Here is an 18,756-nt window from a genome sequence, read left to right as displayed (position 1 = left end):
TAACTACGTTGCTTGCCTGCTTTTTCTCAACCCATCAGGCACATATGATCACTCCACTGCAGCAGTCCTGTGTTTAAAAATGACACTGACAGGTGCCTTTAATCCCAGCATTTAAGAGGGCCTCTGAGTTCAAGGTCAATCTGGTCTTCAGAGCAAATTGCAGTACAGACAGGGCTACACAAAGAAACCACGTCTTGAGTAGAAAAAGACAAGAGCTCCTGAATAAACTGAGTGAGGGGATCATAGGAGATAAGAGAAGAAGAGGGGGGAGGAAGGGAGAAGGGAGGGATGAGGAGAAAAATATATAGCACAATAAAAACAACTTTAAAAAACAGAAAAAACCTCAAATATTTTAATTTAATTCTAATATTTACTTAGAAATAATGTAACACTGACCATTTTCTTATTTTAATAAATATGGTTTACTCCAAAAAAAGAAATTCTGCCGGGCGGTGGTGGCACACGCCTTTAATCCCAGCACTCGGGAGGCAGAGGCAGGCGGATCTCTGTGAGTTCGAGACCAGCCTGGTCTACAGAGCTAGTTCCAGGACAGGCTCCAAAGCCACAGAGACACCCTGTCTCGAAAAACAAAAACAAAACAAAACAAAACAAAAAAAGAAACCCTGTCTTGAAAAGAAAATAGCAATACTATTTATAATGAAACATCTATTGGGGATTATTGAATTGTTGAACAACATGGTTTCCTCATTTTGACTCCTTTATGCCATGGAGTGAAGGCTAAACAACCGAGGGTTCCTTTCTCTCGCCCTTTATCTTCTCTCAGCTGAACCACCATAAATGTCACTAGGACAACTGCTTTAAAACTCGAGTTGAAAATGGAAGCTAAAAAAGACAACATTGCTTGGAATGTTATAAGCCTAAGCTCAAACATGGTAATATTTCATCTAATAATACAATGTCACCACTGAATAATTCAGTTGTTAATTCTGCAAGTCCTTCCGAGTGGATATAAAACGATCAGTTGCTCACTGTGACAAGGAAAACGGGAAGAGCATACTTTACCTGGCAGAGCATTAGCCTGACATTTTTCTGTTAAAAGCAAACCTTTTCAGGCTTTTAAAGATTCACAACATTACCTGGAATATTTGCTTCCTGTAAAGCCAGGCCCGATATTGTAACTGACATTTAGAGCTCCCTTCCAGCTGTTGTCTGGAGCAGCAGTTCCTCCCAAGTTTCTGCCAAGAGCACATGAAACAACACAAAGATTGATCTTGAGGAAATCACAAGATTGGGTATGATTGTGTAGAGTAGAACTATTTACACAGAGGCCTAACCTCACGGAGCTCTCACTCTGGAAAGAGTCATAGCCTAGACAAATTAGTAACGTGCAACGTGTTACTATTAAAGGTGAAGGGAAAAAATAAAATCTGGAGGACAGATGTGTGGCAACAGCCTCTTCACACTTGACACAGTTGGAGAAGCAGGAAACTGAGGCTATTCGAAAGCGGAAACATTCATGACTGTGTTAAAAAACACTTAATTTTAAAAGCAACTACTGACCCCATTGGGGGCACCTATAAAAGGGAATTAAGTTACTGTGGTACAAACATTTAGGAAATGGTAGTTGGGAAACAAGCAATAAAATACAGAAAACAATACCAGCAAGTATTAGCTCAATGATGGCTGTACTGGAGACAGGGATCTCACCGGGGACACAAGAAGCAGCACTGTCCTCATTTTACAGGTGAGGACACTAAATCAGACAGCAAGGACTCAGCTGGTTTCAACATAACTGACTTATAGAGCAGAAAATGGACAATATAGCACAAGACACACTCATCTCCAACTAAATGACTATACCGTAATAGTATCTCGGCATCATTATATCCTATTGGATGTACGGGTATACTCGGAATTCCTACTCCTTCTTCAACTTGAAGTCTGAAGGTGTACTCTGCAAAGATTAAGTATGTAAGTGAAAACCATTGAAGAATACAAGCAAAGACAATGATATGATGGAATTTCTTGTAATATCATTACAGATTTGCTATATTTTGGCAAATAAAATAAAATTAAAGGTTACCAAAAGGTCAAATTGTATTATTTAAACTAGCCTATTTGAGTCAGCAGTAAAAAGTTAAATCATTTATATTTTAAAGTAAAATCAAATCATAGAATTTATAGATTTCAAACTAAACACTTGAAATGATTTTCTTAAACTTTTTAATATCTTATTTGCTCAAAAGATATTATGAATTACTATTATAGAAACTCCAGCAAACTATATGCTTGGAAATGTGTCTATATGTCTAAAGTCACATATAATGGATAAAAAATAGAAAACTTATGAGATAGTGATTGAGGAATAATTACATTTACCCAAATAATAAGACAAAGTTTTCTTCAAAGCATGATTTGGAAGTACTGTCAGACTGATAATCTCCTCAGGCCTGGCTATCACGCAGGATGGATTAAAATGGAAACCCTCATGCCATATTTGAACCAACTTAAAAATGATAAGGCATATAAAACAACAGCTCAAATATATCTTTCTTATTACTTATTTTTATAATTGCCTATTGAAACAAAAAGTCTAACCATATTGTTCCACTAAATGCAAAAATCATACTAAGTGTATTTTTTGACAAGTGGGATTAATTTTATTGGAATTAGAAATCAATATTGAAGAAAATATTTCCAAAGGTCTTGAGTATCTAAAAACCAAACAATGATTTTCTGCTAACTCACAAAAAAGCAGGTAGGCTGCCTGCAGACCTTCTCTTCTCTCTCTGGTCCCCCAGTTCGAATACCAGCTCTATAGAACACCCTCCTCCCATCTCCCGTGGATCCCACAGATCTTCTAACCTTCCTCCCCCTACTTGTTTTGCCCCAGACCCCAACCCCAGTGAGCACTCCCTGCTAATGGCCCTCTTCTCTTAGGGCGACATCTGTGCTGCTGCTCCCAAGATACCAGTATCATCCCCAGCTCCATAGCAGGAAACCTGCTGTAGTTTTCCTTTCCTCTCTGACCCTACTTCATCCCTAGCCCTCCTTCCCCCAACAAATCCGAGTATCCCAACTTCCAACACCAGTAAGCATTTGGTGGGAACACAACAACCTAGTAGAGCAAGGGAACAGCCCACAGCTCCAGTCCACATGACCATGTTAATTCACAGGCCATACCTGTAGGTTCCCTTCAGATCTCTAATCTTTCTCTGTTCCACCAGTTCCACCCCCAGCTCTACAGCAGAACACACTTGGCAGTGTCCTCCCACCCCTAACACTCCACCCACTCCCATCTCCAGTGTATCTCACAAATCTTTCCCCTTCTAACATTCCTCCTCCCACCCCCACAGATCCCAACCCAGCAGACAGCCCTGTTAACCTAGGGGCTCCTCCTACCAGGAAAAGAAGGTTGGAGGCAGACCCTCACCTCTCCTACTGCTCCTGAGTTCTAATCCCCCCATTTTCATCCCACGCTTTCTATAGCGAAATCTTCTATGACCTCCCTTTCCTGTTTGACTCCATCTCCAAGGAATAACAAAGACCTTCTCCTCCAACCTTACTTCCCCTGCCTTGTCCCAGTATCCCAGCCTAAAATCCCTGTTGAAATAGGAGCGGCGGGGCTGCGTCCCCGGCACCCGGCCGCCCACATGGCTAGCTTATGCCCGAAATAATTACACGGAAACTGTATTCTTTCAAACACTGCCTGGCCCGGCTAGTTCCAGTTTCTTATTGGCTAGCTCTTACATATTGTTCTAACCCATTTCTAATATTCTGTGTAGCCCATGAGCTGGCTTACCAGAGAGGATCTTAACCTGCGTCTGTCTGGAGTGGGAGCATCAATGGCGACTCCTCAACTAAGCCTCCTTCTCCCAGAATTCTCCTCTGTTTTCTCCACCCACCTAAGGGTGGGCCTTATGAAGGGGCCTAGGCAGTTTCTTTATTAATAAGAAATCACTCCCACATCAAATCCCAGCAGGCTTTCTCTGAGAACACATCAGCTGGATGAGACAGGCAGCACTCAGTCAACACACTCTCTGAAAATCCAGAGAGAAAATCGAAGTCAAGGATTAAAACCAAAATAAAACAAATCCAGAAATCAGCACCTAGACCTATAATCAACCCAAACCCGGATGCTTGGATGGCAGCATTAAAACAGAATCAATAACAGCAAGGGCAGTATGTCTCCATTAGAGCCCAGCTATTCTACTTGAATATTCCAATACAGCTGGAACACAAGAAAACTACCTTAAAACCAACTATATAAAAATGATTAAATTGCTTAAAAATGGAAATTAATAAATCCAGGAAAACAAACAGTGTGAGGAAATGAATAAATCACTTAACGAAATCCAAGAAAACACAAATAGTTAAAAAAAATAAAACTAAGATCACAAAACTGGAAATAGAATCAATATAGAAAACTTCAGATGAAAAAATTCTGGAAATAAAAAATTTAGGAATTAAAACAGTAACTACAGAGGGAAGCTTCACCAAGAGAATATAAGAGATAAAAGAGAGTTTCAGGCACTAAAGATACTATAAAAAAATGGAGGCAGAGGCAGGCCGATCTCTGTGAGCTCGAGACCAGCCTGGTCTACAAGAGCTAGTTCCAGGACAGGCTCCAAAACCACAGAGAAACCCTGTCTCGAAAAACCAAAAACAAAAAAGAAAAAAAAAAAAAAAGAATACATCAGCCAAAAACAAAGTTAAATCTAAAAATTTCCTTATACAAAACATCCAGAAAATCTGGGACACTATGAAAAGTCCAAACCTAAGAATAATGGGGATTAGAAGAAAAAGATCTCCAGCTCAAAGGCCCAGAAAATGTCTTCAACAAAATCATAAAATAAATATCCCTAATTTCAAGGAGATGCATACAAAGTTACAGCAAGCTTACAGAACACCAAATAAGTTGGACCAAAGAAGAAAGTCCCCCCCCCAACCACATAAAAATCAAGACACTAATCATACAGTACAAAAAAATTATTAAAAACCACAAGGGAAAACAGCCAAGTAACACATAAAGGCAGACCTATTGGAATTACACCCAAGTTCTCAGTGGAGACTCTAAAAGCCAGAAGAGCCTAACCCTTGCAGACTCTAACAGACCAGTCCTGCCTACTACACCAGCAAAACTTTCAATCACCATAGATGGAGAAATCGAATGTCATAGATATTCCATGATAGAGCCAAATCCAGCACGAAAGAAGGTACTAGATGAAAAAATCCAAACCCACCAATGTTAACTACACCCATGAAAATGTAGGAAATAGTCTTATATCACTAAAAACAAAAGAAGGAAAGCTCACACACATGACAACCACCATCACCATCACAATCAACAAAAAAGTAATAGAAATCAACACTCACTGATCATTGATATCTCTCAATATCAATGGTCTCAATTCCCCAATGAAAAGACACAGACTAACAGAATGGATGCAAATCCTTCTGCTGCATCCAGAAAACACACATTAACAACAAGGATAAACAGTACATCAGGATAAAGGGTTGGAAAAGGATTTTCTAAGCAAATAGATCTAACAAGAAAGCTGGTGTAGCCATTTTAATATCTAAGAAAATAGACTTCAAACAAAATGTAATAAAAAGAGACAGGGAAGGACACTACATATCGTTACCTTAGTTAGGGTTTCTATTGCTGTGAAGTGTAAACAGAGGAGCTTTTCTTTTGTCCCAACCATCTGGTCCCAAATAAACACAGAGACGTTTATATTAATTACAGAATATTTGGCCTATAGTTCAGACTTATTTCTAATTAACTCTTCCAACTTAAATTAACCCATTTCTGTTCATCTACATTTTGCCACATGACTTCATGGTTTTGCCTGTTTTCTAGCATTTTGCTTCCCCTGCAGCTGGCTCATCTCTCACTCTCTCCACTCTTCTTTTTCCCTGTCTCTCCATTTGGCTTTCCTGTCTGGCTTTATTCTACCTTGTTATAGGTCAAAGTAACTTCTTTATTAACCAGTGAAAGCAACACATATTCACAGTGTACAGAAGGAACACTCCACAGCAGTGAAGAGACACCATGACCACAAAAACTCTTACAAAGAAAAGCACTAAATTGGGGCTGGCTTACAGTTTGCAGTGGTTTGAAAGAAAATAACCCCCAAAGGGAGTGGCACTATTAGGAGACCTGGCCTCTTTGGAGGAAGTGTATCATTGTAGGGGCAGGCTTTGAGGTTTCTTTTGCTCAAGCTTACCTCAGTGTGACACTCAGTGGATTTCCTGCTGCATTCTGATAAAGATATAGCCAGCACCACATCTACCTGCAGGTCACCATGTTCCCTGTCATGATGATAATGAACTGAACATCTGAAACTATAAGAGAGTCACCCCAATTAAATGTTTTCTTTATAAGAGTTTTCATGGTCAGGGTGCCTCTTCACAGCAATAAAAACCTTAATTAAGACAGTTTCCGAGGTGTAGTCCATTATCATCATGGCGGGAATGTGGCAGTAGGCAGGCAGACATGGTGTTGGAAAAGGAGCTGAGACTTTGACATCTTGATCAATAGGCAGCAAAAGGAGTCTGTGTATCACACTGGGTGTAGCTTGAGTGTGTGAGACCTCAAAGCCTGCCTCCACAGGGCTAGGACACACTTCCTCCAATAAACCACACCACCTGATAGCACCACTCCCTAAGGGCCAAACATTCAAATGCGTCTATGGGGGCCATTCCTATTTAAACCACCACATTCCACTCCCTGACCCCAAAACAATACAACTAAAATTTTTTCTGAAAGAGAGGACTGTCCAGTCTCTCCATATCTACTCATAGTACTCAATATTTTAGCTAGAGCAATAAGACAACTGAAAAAGATTAAGGGGATACAAATTGAAAAACAGGAAATCAAAGAATCATAATTTGAAGATGATATGATAGCATATATCAGTGACCCTAAAAATTTCACCACGGAGATCCTACAAAGAAACTGAGAAAGAAATCAGGGAAACAATACCTTTCACAATAGGCTTAAATAATAATAAAAAAATCATTAGCCTAAAATAATAAAAAAATATTACCAAGCAAGTGAAAGCTTCATGTCTTTGAAGAAAGAAATTGAAGATATCAGAAGATGGAAAGATCCCCCCTGCTCATGGGTCAGTAGGATTAACATAGAGAAGATGCCCATCCTATCAAGGGCAATCTACAGATTCAGTGCAATCCTCATCAAAATTCCAAGACGATTCTTTACAGACCTTGGTAGTACAATTCTCAACTTCATATGGAAAAAACAAAAAATCCCAGAACAGAGAAAGTACTTATTTCTGAGCAGTCAGGATCCCAAAAGACATACAATGCTTGTTTTTATACACTTAGAACAGCAAGGAGTACTTCACAAAAGTGATCAACTAAAAGATTTGCTTATAACCTTTAGCTGGATAGCCTGGCGTAAGCGGGTCACCTGCCCCATTCAGGTTTAAGACATTTCCTCTCTGTGCTGCAGTTCCAGGAAGGTTCCATCCTTTGGGATACGGCTGTACCTCGGGGGCACAGTAGTCAGCTGGATCAGAGTACAGGATGATTCCCGTGGCTCCGGCTAGCATGGCATTTTTCACCTGCAAGAGCAATATGCAACATGATGCAGGAATGCAAAGGACTGGCTTACTCCTGCAAAAGTCATTTAAAAACTGCTTTTTGATGCTGTTGTTATGTGCTTGTTATCTTTGCTTCCAAACTAATCGCCTTCATGGTAAATTTAACAAATGGTCATTTATCTTACAAAATCCTAATTATCTCTTTTAAGAACTGTTTGTCATTCCCAAACCTGCAAAATTGGTCTCCTTTCTTTATATTTATTTTATATATTTCTATCATAGGACAGTTTATGATAAATTAAAATATCTTTCTAGTGTTTGTCTACCCTACTAAAACGAGAGGGTTGATGAGAATGTGAATGATGCTATACTTTTAACCAACTACCCTCAAAAATCTTGCACATTATCGAGTAAGCACTTAAATACTTACATATCCAAACAGATTGTGAATGCTATATAGAATAGTCAGTATGTTTTTTCAAAAGGAACTTTGTAAGCATCTAACCATCTGGATTAAATTTGATAAGAATAGAAAACTTTATTCTGTGAGATAACTAATAACTGAATTGTTTTGTTTTTGTTTTACAAGACAGGGTTTCTCTGTGTAACAGCCCTATCTGTCCTAGAACTAACTCTTAGAACTCTTAGAACTCTTAGAACTCTTAGAACTAGACCGGACTGGCCTCGAACTCACAGAAATCTGCCTGCCTCTGCCCTCTAAGTGCTGGGATTAAAGGCGTGCACCATCACTGTCTGGCTGAGATAACTGAATTCTTTTTCTATCTTAAATAAATAAATAAACCTTTATTTATTTATTTATTTGTTTGTTTGTTTATTTATTTATTATGTGTACGCATTCCTTCCATGTGTGCCTGCATGCCAGAAGGGGGCGCTAGGTCTCATCATAGATGGCTGTGAGCCACCATGTGGTTTCCTGGAAATTGAACTCAGAACCTTTGGAAGAGCAGTCAGTGCTCTTAACCACTGAGCCATCTGTCCAGCTCGATAACTGAATTCTTAATCATCAGAAATGTTGCAGCAAAAAGTAGGTAATTCTCATTCTTGGCTCTTTTGTATGTATTACAATGTTTAAAAAGTACTCAGCTTTGTCAACATCTCAACTTCCTAGAAAGGAAATTAAGAAAGAACATTGATTATACACACACACACACACATATCACATACATATATGCACACTTAATTTTTATGAATGTATATCACAAATTGGATGCAAATGTGTGAGGTATATAAGGAATGTTAACAATGGAATTCTTTATAGTAGGAACATACTGAAGCCCAGCTAAGGAAAGTATCTGTCAACAGGAGAATGATTAAATATATTATCAATTTTGAAAAATACTATGTTCCTATTTAAATGAATGAGGGACTTAATAGTCATATAGAATTTACTAGTATCAATTTGCTACTGAGATGCTCTCTCCAGTACAGACTAGGATCTTATGAAGAACTCTATGATGTTGGTGCTATTAGCATTCATATTCTGCTCAAGAGGACACTGGGAAGAGAGAGGTGACAGTGAAAAGATCTAAAGATTCAGGGCCCAGACTAGTACTGATCCAAGTATGTGGAGCCAGGGTCCCAGTTCCTTAACTGCTACTATATTGTACAGCTCTTAGTGTATTACTGTAGGTATGCATAGGAATAGCTGAGTGGGAACAGGGTTACAGGACACACAGTGTGTCATTGCCTCTTTAAAATCTAATCGTAATAATTGCATAAAGAGTACATATACTCAGATTTAGAATTCAAAGAATTAAATTGTGAAGGGGTGACTAAAATTGAATACGTCTAGTGATGTGGGATTTCCCTCTGTATGCTGTGATTACCATTGATAAGTAAAGGAACTGCTTTGGGCCTATAGTAGAGCTATAGGGGAACAGAGTTAGGTGGGGGAAACTAAGCTGAATCCTGGGAGAAAGGAGGCAAAGTCGCGAAAAGCCATGTAGCCCCGCCATAGCCATGTAACGCCAGAACTTTAGCTGGTAAGGCACAGCCATGTGGTGATACACAGATTAATAGAAATGGGTTAAATTCATATGAAAGTGTTAGTCAATAAGAAGCAAGAGCTAATGGGCCAAGCAGTGATTTAATTAATACAATTTTCTGTGTGATTATTTCAGTTCGGGACAGCGGGGACAAACACGCAGCCTCCTTCCAACAGTCTAGAAAAAATAAGTTGGGTAATACAGAGGAAAGTTTCCTTTTAATTGATAGAAATTTCATTCTATTGATCTTTAAAAAGAAAATGCTACTTTTGTAACAAAAATAATGTCCTTTGCAGAATCGAAATGTTACACCAGGCAGTGGTGGGACAGTTTGTAATCCCAGCATGTGGGAGGTAGAGACAGGCAAATCTCTGTGAGTATCAGGTCAGCTTGGTCTACAAAGTGAGTTCCAGGAGAGTCAGAGCTACATAGTGAGACCCTGTCTCAAATAAGAAAAGACATATAAAGTTATGTTAAATAAAGTTTTCTGTGTACCCATGAGAACAAAGTTAAGAGCAATTTTAGAGAGCGAATATAATTGAGCATTTATATTTGTAGGATCCAACCCCCCCTTTCCCTCTTGAAAAAGGAATACCCTACTTTATTTCCTCGAAAGATCTTCCCATATCTTGCAATAACAATCTTCCCAGTACAGGTGATGTTCATCTCTCTCTCTAGCTTGAAGAAGTCTTCAGTGCGAGCATAGTTGACATAGACAAGCTCTCCCTACAAGAAAAGGGAAAGATACGTATGCTACTGCCTTCAAGACAAAATTGAAATAATTTGTTCTTCAAAAGTCTATTGGCAGTTTTCTTTCCTTATTTGGAACCCAACAACACCATTTTAACATTTCATAAACTTCTTTGTGGAGCGGAGACATGTTTTAAATAGTTATTCTCCAGAAAAAAAAATATCAGTAGGAAACAGTCAATCCAATTTCAATGAACCCAACTATGTTTAATTTTTATTGTCTATCTTTTTCCATCTTTTTTCTTTTATTGAAGATACTTTTTAAATACAATATGTTCCGATAATGGTTTCCCCTCCTCTGACTCCTTCCAGCTCTTCCCCATCTCCTTTCTCATCAGGATCCATACCCTTTCTGTTTCTCCTTACAAAACAAACAAGTATCTAAGGAATGATAATAAAGTAAAATGAGATAAAACAAAAACAAACAAACCAGAATAGGATGAAATAATCAAAAGAGAACAAGAACAAAAGAAAAATCATAAGAAATGCATATAAATGCAGACACTTGTATTCATAAACACAGGAATTCAATTAACACACAATAGAAGCCATAGTATACATGCAAAAGACTTGTAAGATTAAAATAACCCTGACTTAAAATTATGAGAAGAAGAGCCTCCAAAGATGCTGTTGGGTTCATTTTGTGTTGAGCATATACTGCTGGGCATGGGAGCCAAGCCTAAAGAGTAGCTTGTTTCCCCAGTGAGACTTCCATGGAGAAAACCAATTTTTCATTTGTAAGCTATCAATTGGAAATAGCTTCTGAAATCACAAACATATTTAATTTCCATCCACAACATTTTAAGAATATCTGTAGTATGAGCTACAAAAGCAGGTGGATAAAAATAATTTAAAAATCACATTGTAAACAGTGAGGAAAGCTGCTGGAAGCACCTGCTGAGAGCGCAGTTGGAGGTTTGCTGTTCTGCAGAGTGCAGACTCTTAGTGCTCTTTCCTTCCGTTCTTCTCCCCCTTAGGATCTTCTCTGTTATTAAAAAATCATTCTAATTTTGGAAGGTGCTCATAGTACTGAACATGAAACCATGACTACACCAATATGTAGCCTGCATGTGAGGTCCCCTGGGTGGTGTTTCTCTACACTGGCTTTCACAGAACAAAAAAAGGTGTAAAGGTGTGCACATTTTTTACCTCTGGCGTGCCCTGGGCTGAAAAGGCATTATAGGGCGGTACGATGTTTGTAACATTCTCATATCCATCTGGTGGTGGTTCAAGGTATGAAGTTTTAAAAATCTAGCAAGAATTCAAACGTGTCAAGTTACAGAGAATAATCCCACATCATTATCAGGCATGGTCTGTCTTGCCCCCTAAGTTGCACTTAGATAAGGTTTTGTAATTAAACAGATAAATCCCGCCGACAACAACGAGTAAGTTTTACATCATCTTCAAAGTAATAGTCCTAAGTGATTAAATGTTCTCTTATTAAGTGTAGAAGCAGGTTTCAAAGGTGGCATTCGTGGGCTGGGGTGTAGCTTGGTGGTAGAATACTTGTGTAGCATGTTGAATTCCATCCTCAGCACTGCTAAAAAGTAAGCGAGCAAAAGAAATGCTACCGGTGGTGGTGCTTTTGTGATTTCCTCCTTTGCCTTTCTGTTTGCTTCTCTTGCAAAGGCCTTTTCTTTCACCATCAATTAAATGGTTACCATATTCTACCCCTATACCACTTCTTGGTAATTTCCTATTCCGTCCAGTGTAATTTCACTATTGAGATTGTGCCAACGAGTAACAGACTTCTGGGGTCAGCTTTTTTACATTCCTGTATTTAAGAGCCAGGTGATTATTTAGCTTTGATCTTCAAACTCAACATATTAAAATTTGCTTTTATCTTCTACCATGCTTACAGCTCCACATCTCCCACCTGTGAACTGTCTCACTAAGTAAGCCACCTGCACCAGGCAGTTGGGTGTGGAGAGTCAGTCATCCTGATTATTCATGCGCTTCTTCCTTGCTCAGGTCAGCCGTGAACCGTGTTGCTAGCCCACTCCTGTTTGCTTATCAGATTCATCCTTCACCTTTATTTCTGCAAGTAGCCTAATTCAGGGCTTCACATTTGACTTGAACTATTACATTACCGTTGTAACTTTGATTCTCTGCCTAGTCTATATGTGCTGTGCAAGAGCCCTCCCTAACATGCTTTGCAGTCCTACCTTTTCCTTGCCTATGATTTTCAGAAGGTCTCATAGTTGAATCTTGCCATCTAACTCCTTAAGATGCAATATAATCCTATGACCCATCTCCAGAGCTTATCTATTCCTCTACCCCTTTCTGTAGTCCACTTTGCTTTCACATTACTGTAACACATAACATCTTTAGACTCTACCAATAATACTGAGCCAGGATACACTCCCATGCATGTCTAGTACTTCCTCTGACTAGAACTCTCTTCCTTGCTTTAAGTTTTCATGTGGTTAAACTCTTATTCTCTTTTCTGACTCATGTATCAGTTCCTCCAGCAAGACTTTTTATCTCCTTGTTTAGGCTAAATGGCTGAACCTTAGTTCTCTCTTCCCAGCACTTAGCCTACTGACTTTAAATGACATATCCCTTTGTCTGCCTCAGCCCCCTAAGCAAAGGAAATATGTGCTAATCTTCATTCTGGCCTAAGGAATTAGTACCATGCTTAACACAAATAGACACTGAAGAGTACAGCACATCGCCGTTTCTGAATTATGTGAGCGGTACCACACTATCAACAGATTTATATTGGTACTTGACTCTGCATTCCAATTAGTGAAGGAGCAAGAAACAAGCAATGAATTAGGTTGGTTGTGTGCACCTTACCACAGATTTGAGGACAGTTTGGCTCATACAACAGATTCCAGGCCAGCAAAAGCTAAAAAGTGAGATCCTGTCTCAGGGGCAAAGTACAAACCAGGGATTTCAAGATAAGAAAACTTCCAAGAATTCCACATCACCTCAGTTCCATGGCCATCCACAATCGATACATAGTTTGCATTTGTCTCATTTGGGTAAGATAAGAGAACATCATAATGAACCAAATTGGCTGAATCTAATCCAAATTTCTTCCATTGTGTTTGGATTTTTTTGGCAAGCAGTAAATTTTGTTCTGTTCCTGCCAGATGGGGAGATATTGTAAAGGACCTGAAATGAGATCAATAGAATTGGAAGGTAAGAGTGTGCATCCAAACAAGGCTCTATGGCTCTCCCTTGAAGCAGTCCATGCCAATTACGTATCAGACATAGAAAAATCTCAGTCAGATATACCAATTTCTTAAACATGACTCTTTAAAATAATTCAACACAACTTCAATTTTCATGGTATAGCTGGGCACAGTGGTGCATGTCTTTAATCCCAGTACGCAGGAGCCAGAAGCAGGTAGAGCTCAAGTCCAGCTTGGTCTACACAGTGAGTTCTAGGACAGTCAGAGGTACATAATGAGATCCTGTCTTGAAAAAACCAAAACCAAAATCAACCAACCAACCAATCTTCATGTTATGCCCCCTGCAGAAACGACGAATTCCATGGTAAACACACTAGCATGAAACCAAATGCGAGAAGACACCCTTAAGAATGTCACCACTCTAGGACAATGCAACACCCTGATGTTTATGAGTAAATGGAGGACGTTTTGAGGGAGAAGTCTCAGCATTTCTCAGGGACAGCCAGGTACTCTGTATTTGGCTTAGATGATTCTTTCAGTTGTAACAGGTATGTAGCAGTGTATTTACTTCATTGAAATTAAGGTCCATGAATTTTTGTATTCTTTAGTGCCAAAATCTTTTTTGTGACTTGAGAAGCACAGATCTGTCATACTTCCTTGGGTAATATTTTCTTAGTTCTGGGTGGGAATGGACTATAGCATTTTAATAACCCCACAAAGAGTTATTCGTAAGATTTATTTCACAAATATTATATTAAAGGTTTCTTCTCTTTTCCACTTACAACAGTAGAGAAAAAAATTAAACATTTTTGTAAATTAGTTTTAAAGTTAACTAAAGGATGACCAAAAAATTAGCAAAAACAAAAAAAAAGAAAAACAAACCCTGCATGGACATGAAGATGCATTTTCATTGGAAACTTGGTACCAGCACTTTTACATTTTGTCTCCATCCTCATCACCGCTCTTCCTTTTCCTTAGTTTGCAAATAAGGGAGCTGAAAAATTAGTTCATATTTTTATAGCTAGAACCTGACATTATAATTTTCTGATTTTGAGAAATAGTATTTTTCAGTAGTTGGTCTGCTCTTATTGCACGATTGCTCAAGATACTCAGACTAAAATCCTCCTACCCCAGCCTCCTTCCCCGTTACTGTGATCAATCAAAGCTTCCGCTCAACAGCGCTCTTTCCACTGTCATTGCTGTCATTTGCAGACTTTGCACAAGGCCTTCTTCCCAGACTTAAATATTTTTCCCTCTGCTTGAGTCTTACCCTCTCCCACCAGCAGACTATGACTGAACCATGAAGACTCAAGTATCAAGCTCTGCAAAGCTTTCTTTCTCTAGTTAAGCCATTAAGTGAAAACTGCAGGCTATAGATGTTTAATATGTCAAATATTTCTTTTACAAAGTACAAATGAGGTTAGACTAGCTATTTTACAACTAGAGAGAAATACATGGAGCCTAGGTATATTTGGTTTCTACTTTACATCCTTTTGTTGGTTATGGGTTGTTTGTTTTCTTTTGTTTTCAACTTGACAACCTAGAGTCTTCTAGAACAGGGAATCTCAATTGAGGAATTGCCTTCTTCAGACTGGCCTTTTAGGCATGTCTGTGGGGCATTTTCTTGATTAATGATTGTTTTGCGAGGGCCCAGCCACTGTGGGCAGTGCCATCCCTGGGAAGGCAGTCCTGGAATCAATAAAAAAGCAAACTGAGCAAGCCAGAAGAAACAAGCCAGTAAACAGTTATAAAACTGCAAGGTTTTGAACTGTGTAGTTTATGTAAATTATAATCCAACAAAGCTGATTTGTTTGTAGCACTCTTTTTGAGGGAGTCTGAGAACAAAAACGTGTTATAGAAACTGCCTTGCAAAAGAAGTTGAAAAGTTTACACTGTCCTTACTGTTTCCATTTTGTTCAGTGACTGAGAAAAAAAAAAGAAAAGAAAAGAAAAAAAAATTTGCAAAATAAGAAAACCGCAGTCAGAAAGGCTGATCTCCTTTCTAAGTCACCTGGCTGCCAGTGTCCTAACTCTTCTTAACAGAATGCAGTAAAGAAAGGGTTCTGGGAGAAAGGAAGACATAAGATTCTTCTGATTCCCATGCACAAGGAACAAAAACATCTCACTCAGTTGCAGTTCAAGGTTACATGAAGATGAAAGGTCTCTAAATACACCAATCAGACCCTTTCCTGCAGGGTGAAGTTATGGGTGAGAAACGGCACCTCTGTAACAAGCATGGATTTCATCCTTAGTAGTTTAGATACATTTTTTAAAAAATCAGTGAATTGATGAACAATGTATAATTTCACATATAAATAAAGGCAGGCCAAGTTTAAATTCATCTGTTCATGCAACAAACACTATTTCTATGATAAAAATGCAACACAGACTTACCGGAGAAAAGATCTAATGTTTTCAGCCTTCATTTCTGATAACAGTGTCCACTGCATCCTCTGATGAGAACGAGCTGAAGTAGATGTTTCTTTCAGAGGTTTAATAAGCCAGCCTGGGGGTAGAGTGAAATCACAAATACACACTCTACACATAGAAATACACAGACACTCATAAAGATGCAAAACAAGCATACTGGTTGCTTCTGACAACCAGAAAACAAAGTGAAAACAAACAAACAACAACAACTGTTTGGATGCTCACCTTCCTAGACCTGGGTGGAGCGGGAGGACCTTGGACTGCCCACAGGGCAGGGAACCCTGACTGCTCTTTGGACTGGAAAGGGAGGGGGAGGGGAGTGGGGCCTGGGGAGTGGGGGGAGGGAAGGGAAAAGGGAGGCAGAGAGGAGGCAGAAGTTTTTAATAAAAAAAAAAAAAACCCAAGGTGAGACCTAACCAACAGATTACTGTGCACTTTTTGGGGGAAACATGCTAATTGCAGAAAGCTATTAAAATTCTCAAAGGCATGTAACTCTCAGTTGGTTAGCACAGGTTCACTTCAGGAACTGTTCTTTTTCTTCCCTTGTACTATGAATATATGAGGCACAACCTTTAAGGCTCTCTCCGGAAAACTAGTTCATAAACAGCCCCTGACACTCAAGAACCACTGCAAAAATATCCAGGTAAAAATGATTCCAATTCATAATTATTTAGAAATAGGCATCTTTTTCCCATCCACATAGATAGTAGCAACCGGTGTTTTCTTCCCAGCAGCCCACAGCTGTGGTCTGAACTCAATAAAAACTTAAATATGGAATTCCGACTGAAATGCATTGTATTTGCTCTCTACTTTTGCTGTATTCTTTTGGAAACTCCACAGAGCACGCCCTAAGCCACTCTGGGCTTTTCCTCCCTCCAGTGAGATCTCTTCACCTGACTTTCACACTTACCTATAGTAAAGCCGGCAAGAAAGGACGCCAGCGCTAAGGCAATGCAAATCCCCAGACTTCTGAGCTGCCGAGGCCTCGCCATGCCGTCCTGGGACCGGGAGCGCAGTGGACTGCAAGAGCAGGCCTGGGGGCTGCAGGTGGAAAGCGAGGGTGAACAGGAGACTTTGCAACGACCCAGAGACTAAAAGAAACTACACTGTGGCGCCTGCTCAGTCTGCCCGCAGTGTAAGGCAGGCCAGCGGGAGGAGCTGCTACACAGAGCTCTGATTATTTACTGAAGAGACCAACCAGAGCCTTTTGTCAACTGCATCCCAAGAAGGACGTTTTCACTGAAAAATCTCATTGATGGGTTCCTTCCTCAGCTTTCATATTCTTCCCATTACTACTTGAACACACGGAGGCTACGTATGTCCTGGGCTTCTTCTGTAACAAGCTAGAGCCTCAACCCTGTAACATCAAATCCCAGAGACTGAGACCTAATCCCTCCTGCACCCACTCACCACAGGCATATCTGAACAGGCCTCTACATTTCTGCATTTCTATAGCAGAGGTTTTAACACACCCTGTTGGAACAACATAGCTGCGTAGCTGCAGGTGAACAAAATTCACCATTACAAGGGCCATGCGCAGTAAGTTCTAAATGTCATTTCTGTCCTCGTCCTTCCGTTAATTAAAAAGTATTTCCCTTCAACCATGTTTACAAGGTTTACAACACAGCTGGTTTTGCATCTAACAAGTCATTCTAGCCAAATCAAAATTCCCTAGAGGAGGATGAAGGCGGTAATGTCTTCCATGTGCCCAGCAGTTCTCCAAGTCCTGGGTAGTCCTAATGGCTTTGATTAACACACCTTACTTCTAGCAAGTTGCTGGAAGCTCCTAATGTCTTTGTTTTTCTTGGGTGTCATTACTGACTGCTGTATCAAATGGCTTTTCTTTTGTAACTTTGCAAAAGCTTTAAAAGCTGGATTTAAATAAAATACATTTGTTTTATTTTTTATTTAGGAGTCTCCCAATCTAGCCTTGAACTTGCTATGTAGACCGGCAAAGGAGGGCAAAGCCAATCTTGAACTCCCGAGGAGTGTGCCCCCACGATGGGAATGGAATCTTCTTACATGCTAGATGTGGCATCTACCAACTGTGCCATATCCCCTGCCCTGACAACTTCTAACCGTTTGTAATCTTTAAAATTCCCTAATAACATCAGCTCCTTCAATAGTGGCTCTTTGGACTGGCCAAACCCATGTCTCTGTCATTCTCATTTTAGAAATAAACACTTTTTCAAATATATTTTCATATCAAAATTAATCCCCCTACATGTGGATGGATACATAGGAAATTAGAATAAAATTACTTCACAGGTGCAACAGACTGTGAAGAAGATACACTCCCCAAATACAACATAAATGATTCCACAATCTATTATGTAAATAATGTAAGAATTTTGCTTTGTTCATTTTTTTTTATCTTTTCAAGAAAGGCTTTCTCTGTCCTATATCTGACTCTATAAATTAGGCTGGCCTTGAACTCAGAGATCTCCCTGAGTTTGCCTCCTGAATGCCGGGATTAAAGGTGTGCAGTACCACATGGGCTTTATATAACTATCCAGTGTCTAACAGCTAAGACTAAAATCACCTCCGTTCACAAACAGTATGAAATCTTACTTGTATGACACATGAACATTTTGGTGTAGCACCAATAATAAAAACCCAGAGGTAGATATTGGTGTTCAACCCCAAAATTGGAAAAACAAAGCAGTCAAGCCTCTAGAGAAATCTAATCACTACCAAAGTTGGGCAACTGCAGACTAAGTAATCTAAACCTCTCCCTCCTTACGTTTTATATTCCCTCTAGCGCTGGCATTAAATGTGTGACTCCTTAGGACTGGGATTAAAGGTGTCAGGCACCACACCTGGATTTGTTTCTGAATTGATCTTGTGTAGCCCAGAGTGGCCTTGAACTCCAGAGATCCATCCGCCTCAGTCTCTCAAATC

General features: G+C 39.5%; 1 protein-coding gene across 2 annotated transcripts in view; it reads right to left on the bottom strand.

The window, feature by feature from the left end:
• Naalad2 (N-acetylated alpha-linked acidic dipeptidase 2) overlaps positions 1-16,996 on the bottom strand; it is a 46,685-nt gene extending 29,689 nt beyond the window's left edge. Inside the window, exons 1-8 of one of the 2 annotated variants that reach the window (XM_050120592.1) lie at positions 16,766-16,996; positions 15,820-15,931; positions 13,219-13,405; positions 11,435-11,536; positions 10,136-10,261; positions 7,364-7,550; positions 1,822-1,915; positions 1,098-1,196 (exon numbers count right to left, since the gene is read on the bottom strand). In XM_050120592.1, the coding sequence (XP_049976549.1) occupies positions 1,098-1,196; positions 1,822-1,915; positions 7,364-7,550; positions 10,136-10,261; positions 11,435-11,536; positions 13,219-13,405; positions 15,820-15,931; positions 16,766-16,847 (989 nt within the window). In that variant the 5' untranslated portion in view covers positions 16,848-16,996. The remainder of the gene's footprint in view (positions 1-1,097; positions 1,197-1,821; positions 1,916-7,363; positions 7,551-10,135; positions 10,262-11,434; positions 11,537-13,218; positions 13,406-15,819; positions 15,932-16,765) is intronic. The other variant, XM_050120593.1, reaches the window with a different exon arrangement.
• Between the last annotated feature and the right edge of the window lie 1,760 nt (positions 16,997-18,756).

This window comes from Alexandromys fortis, unplaced genomic scaffold, assembly GCF_014885135.2.
Source record: "Alexandromys fortis isolate MF-2015 unplaced genomic scaffold, M_Fortis_MF-2015_v1.1 scaffold_171, whole genome shotgun sequence".
Lineage (NCBI taxonomy): Eukaryota > Metazoa > Chordata > Mammalia > Rodentia > Cricetidae > Alexandromys > Alexandromys fortis.
Note: the sequence above shows the minus strand (reverse complement) of the source record. Positions and strands in the feature narration are given on the sequence as shown.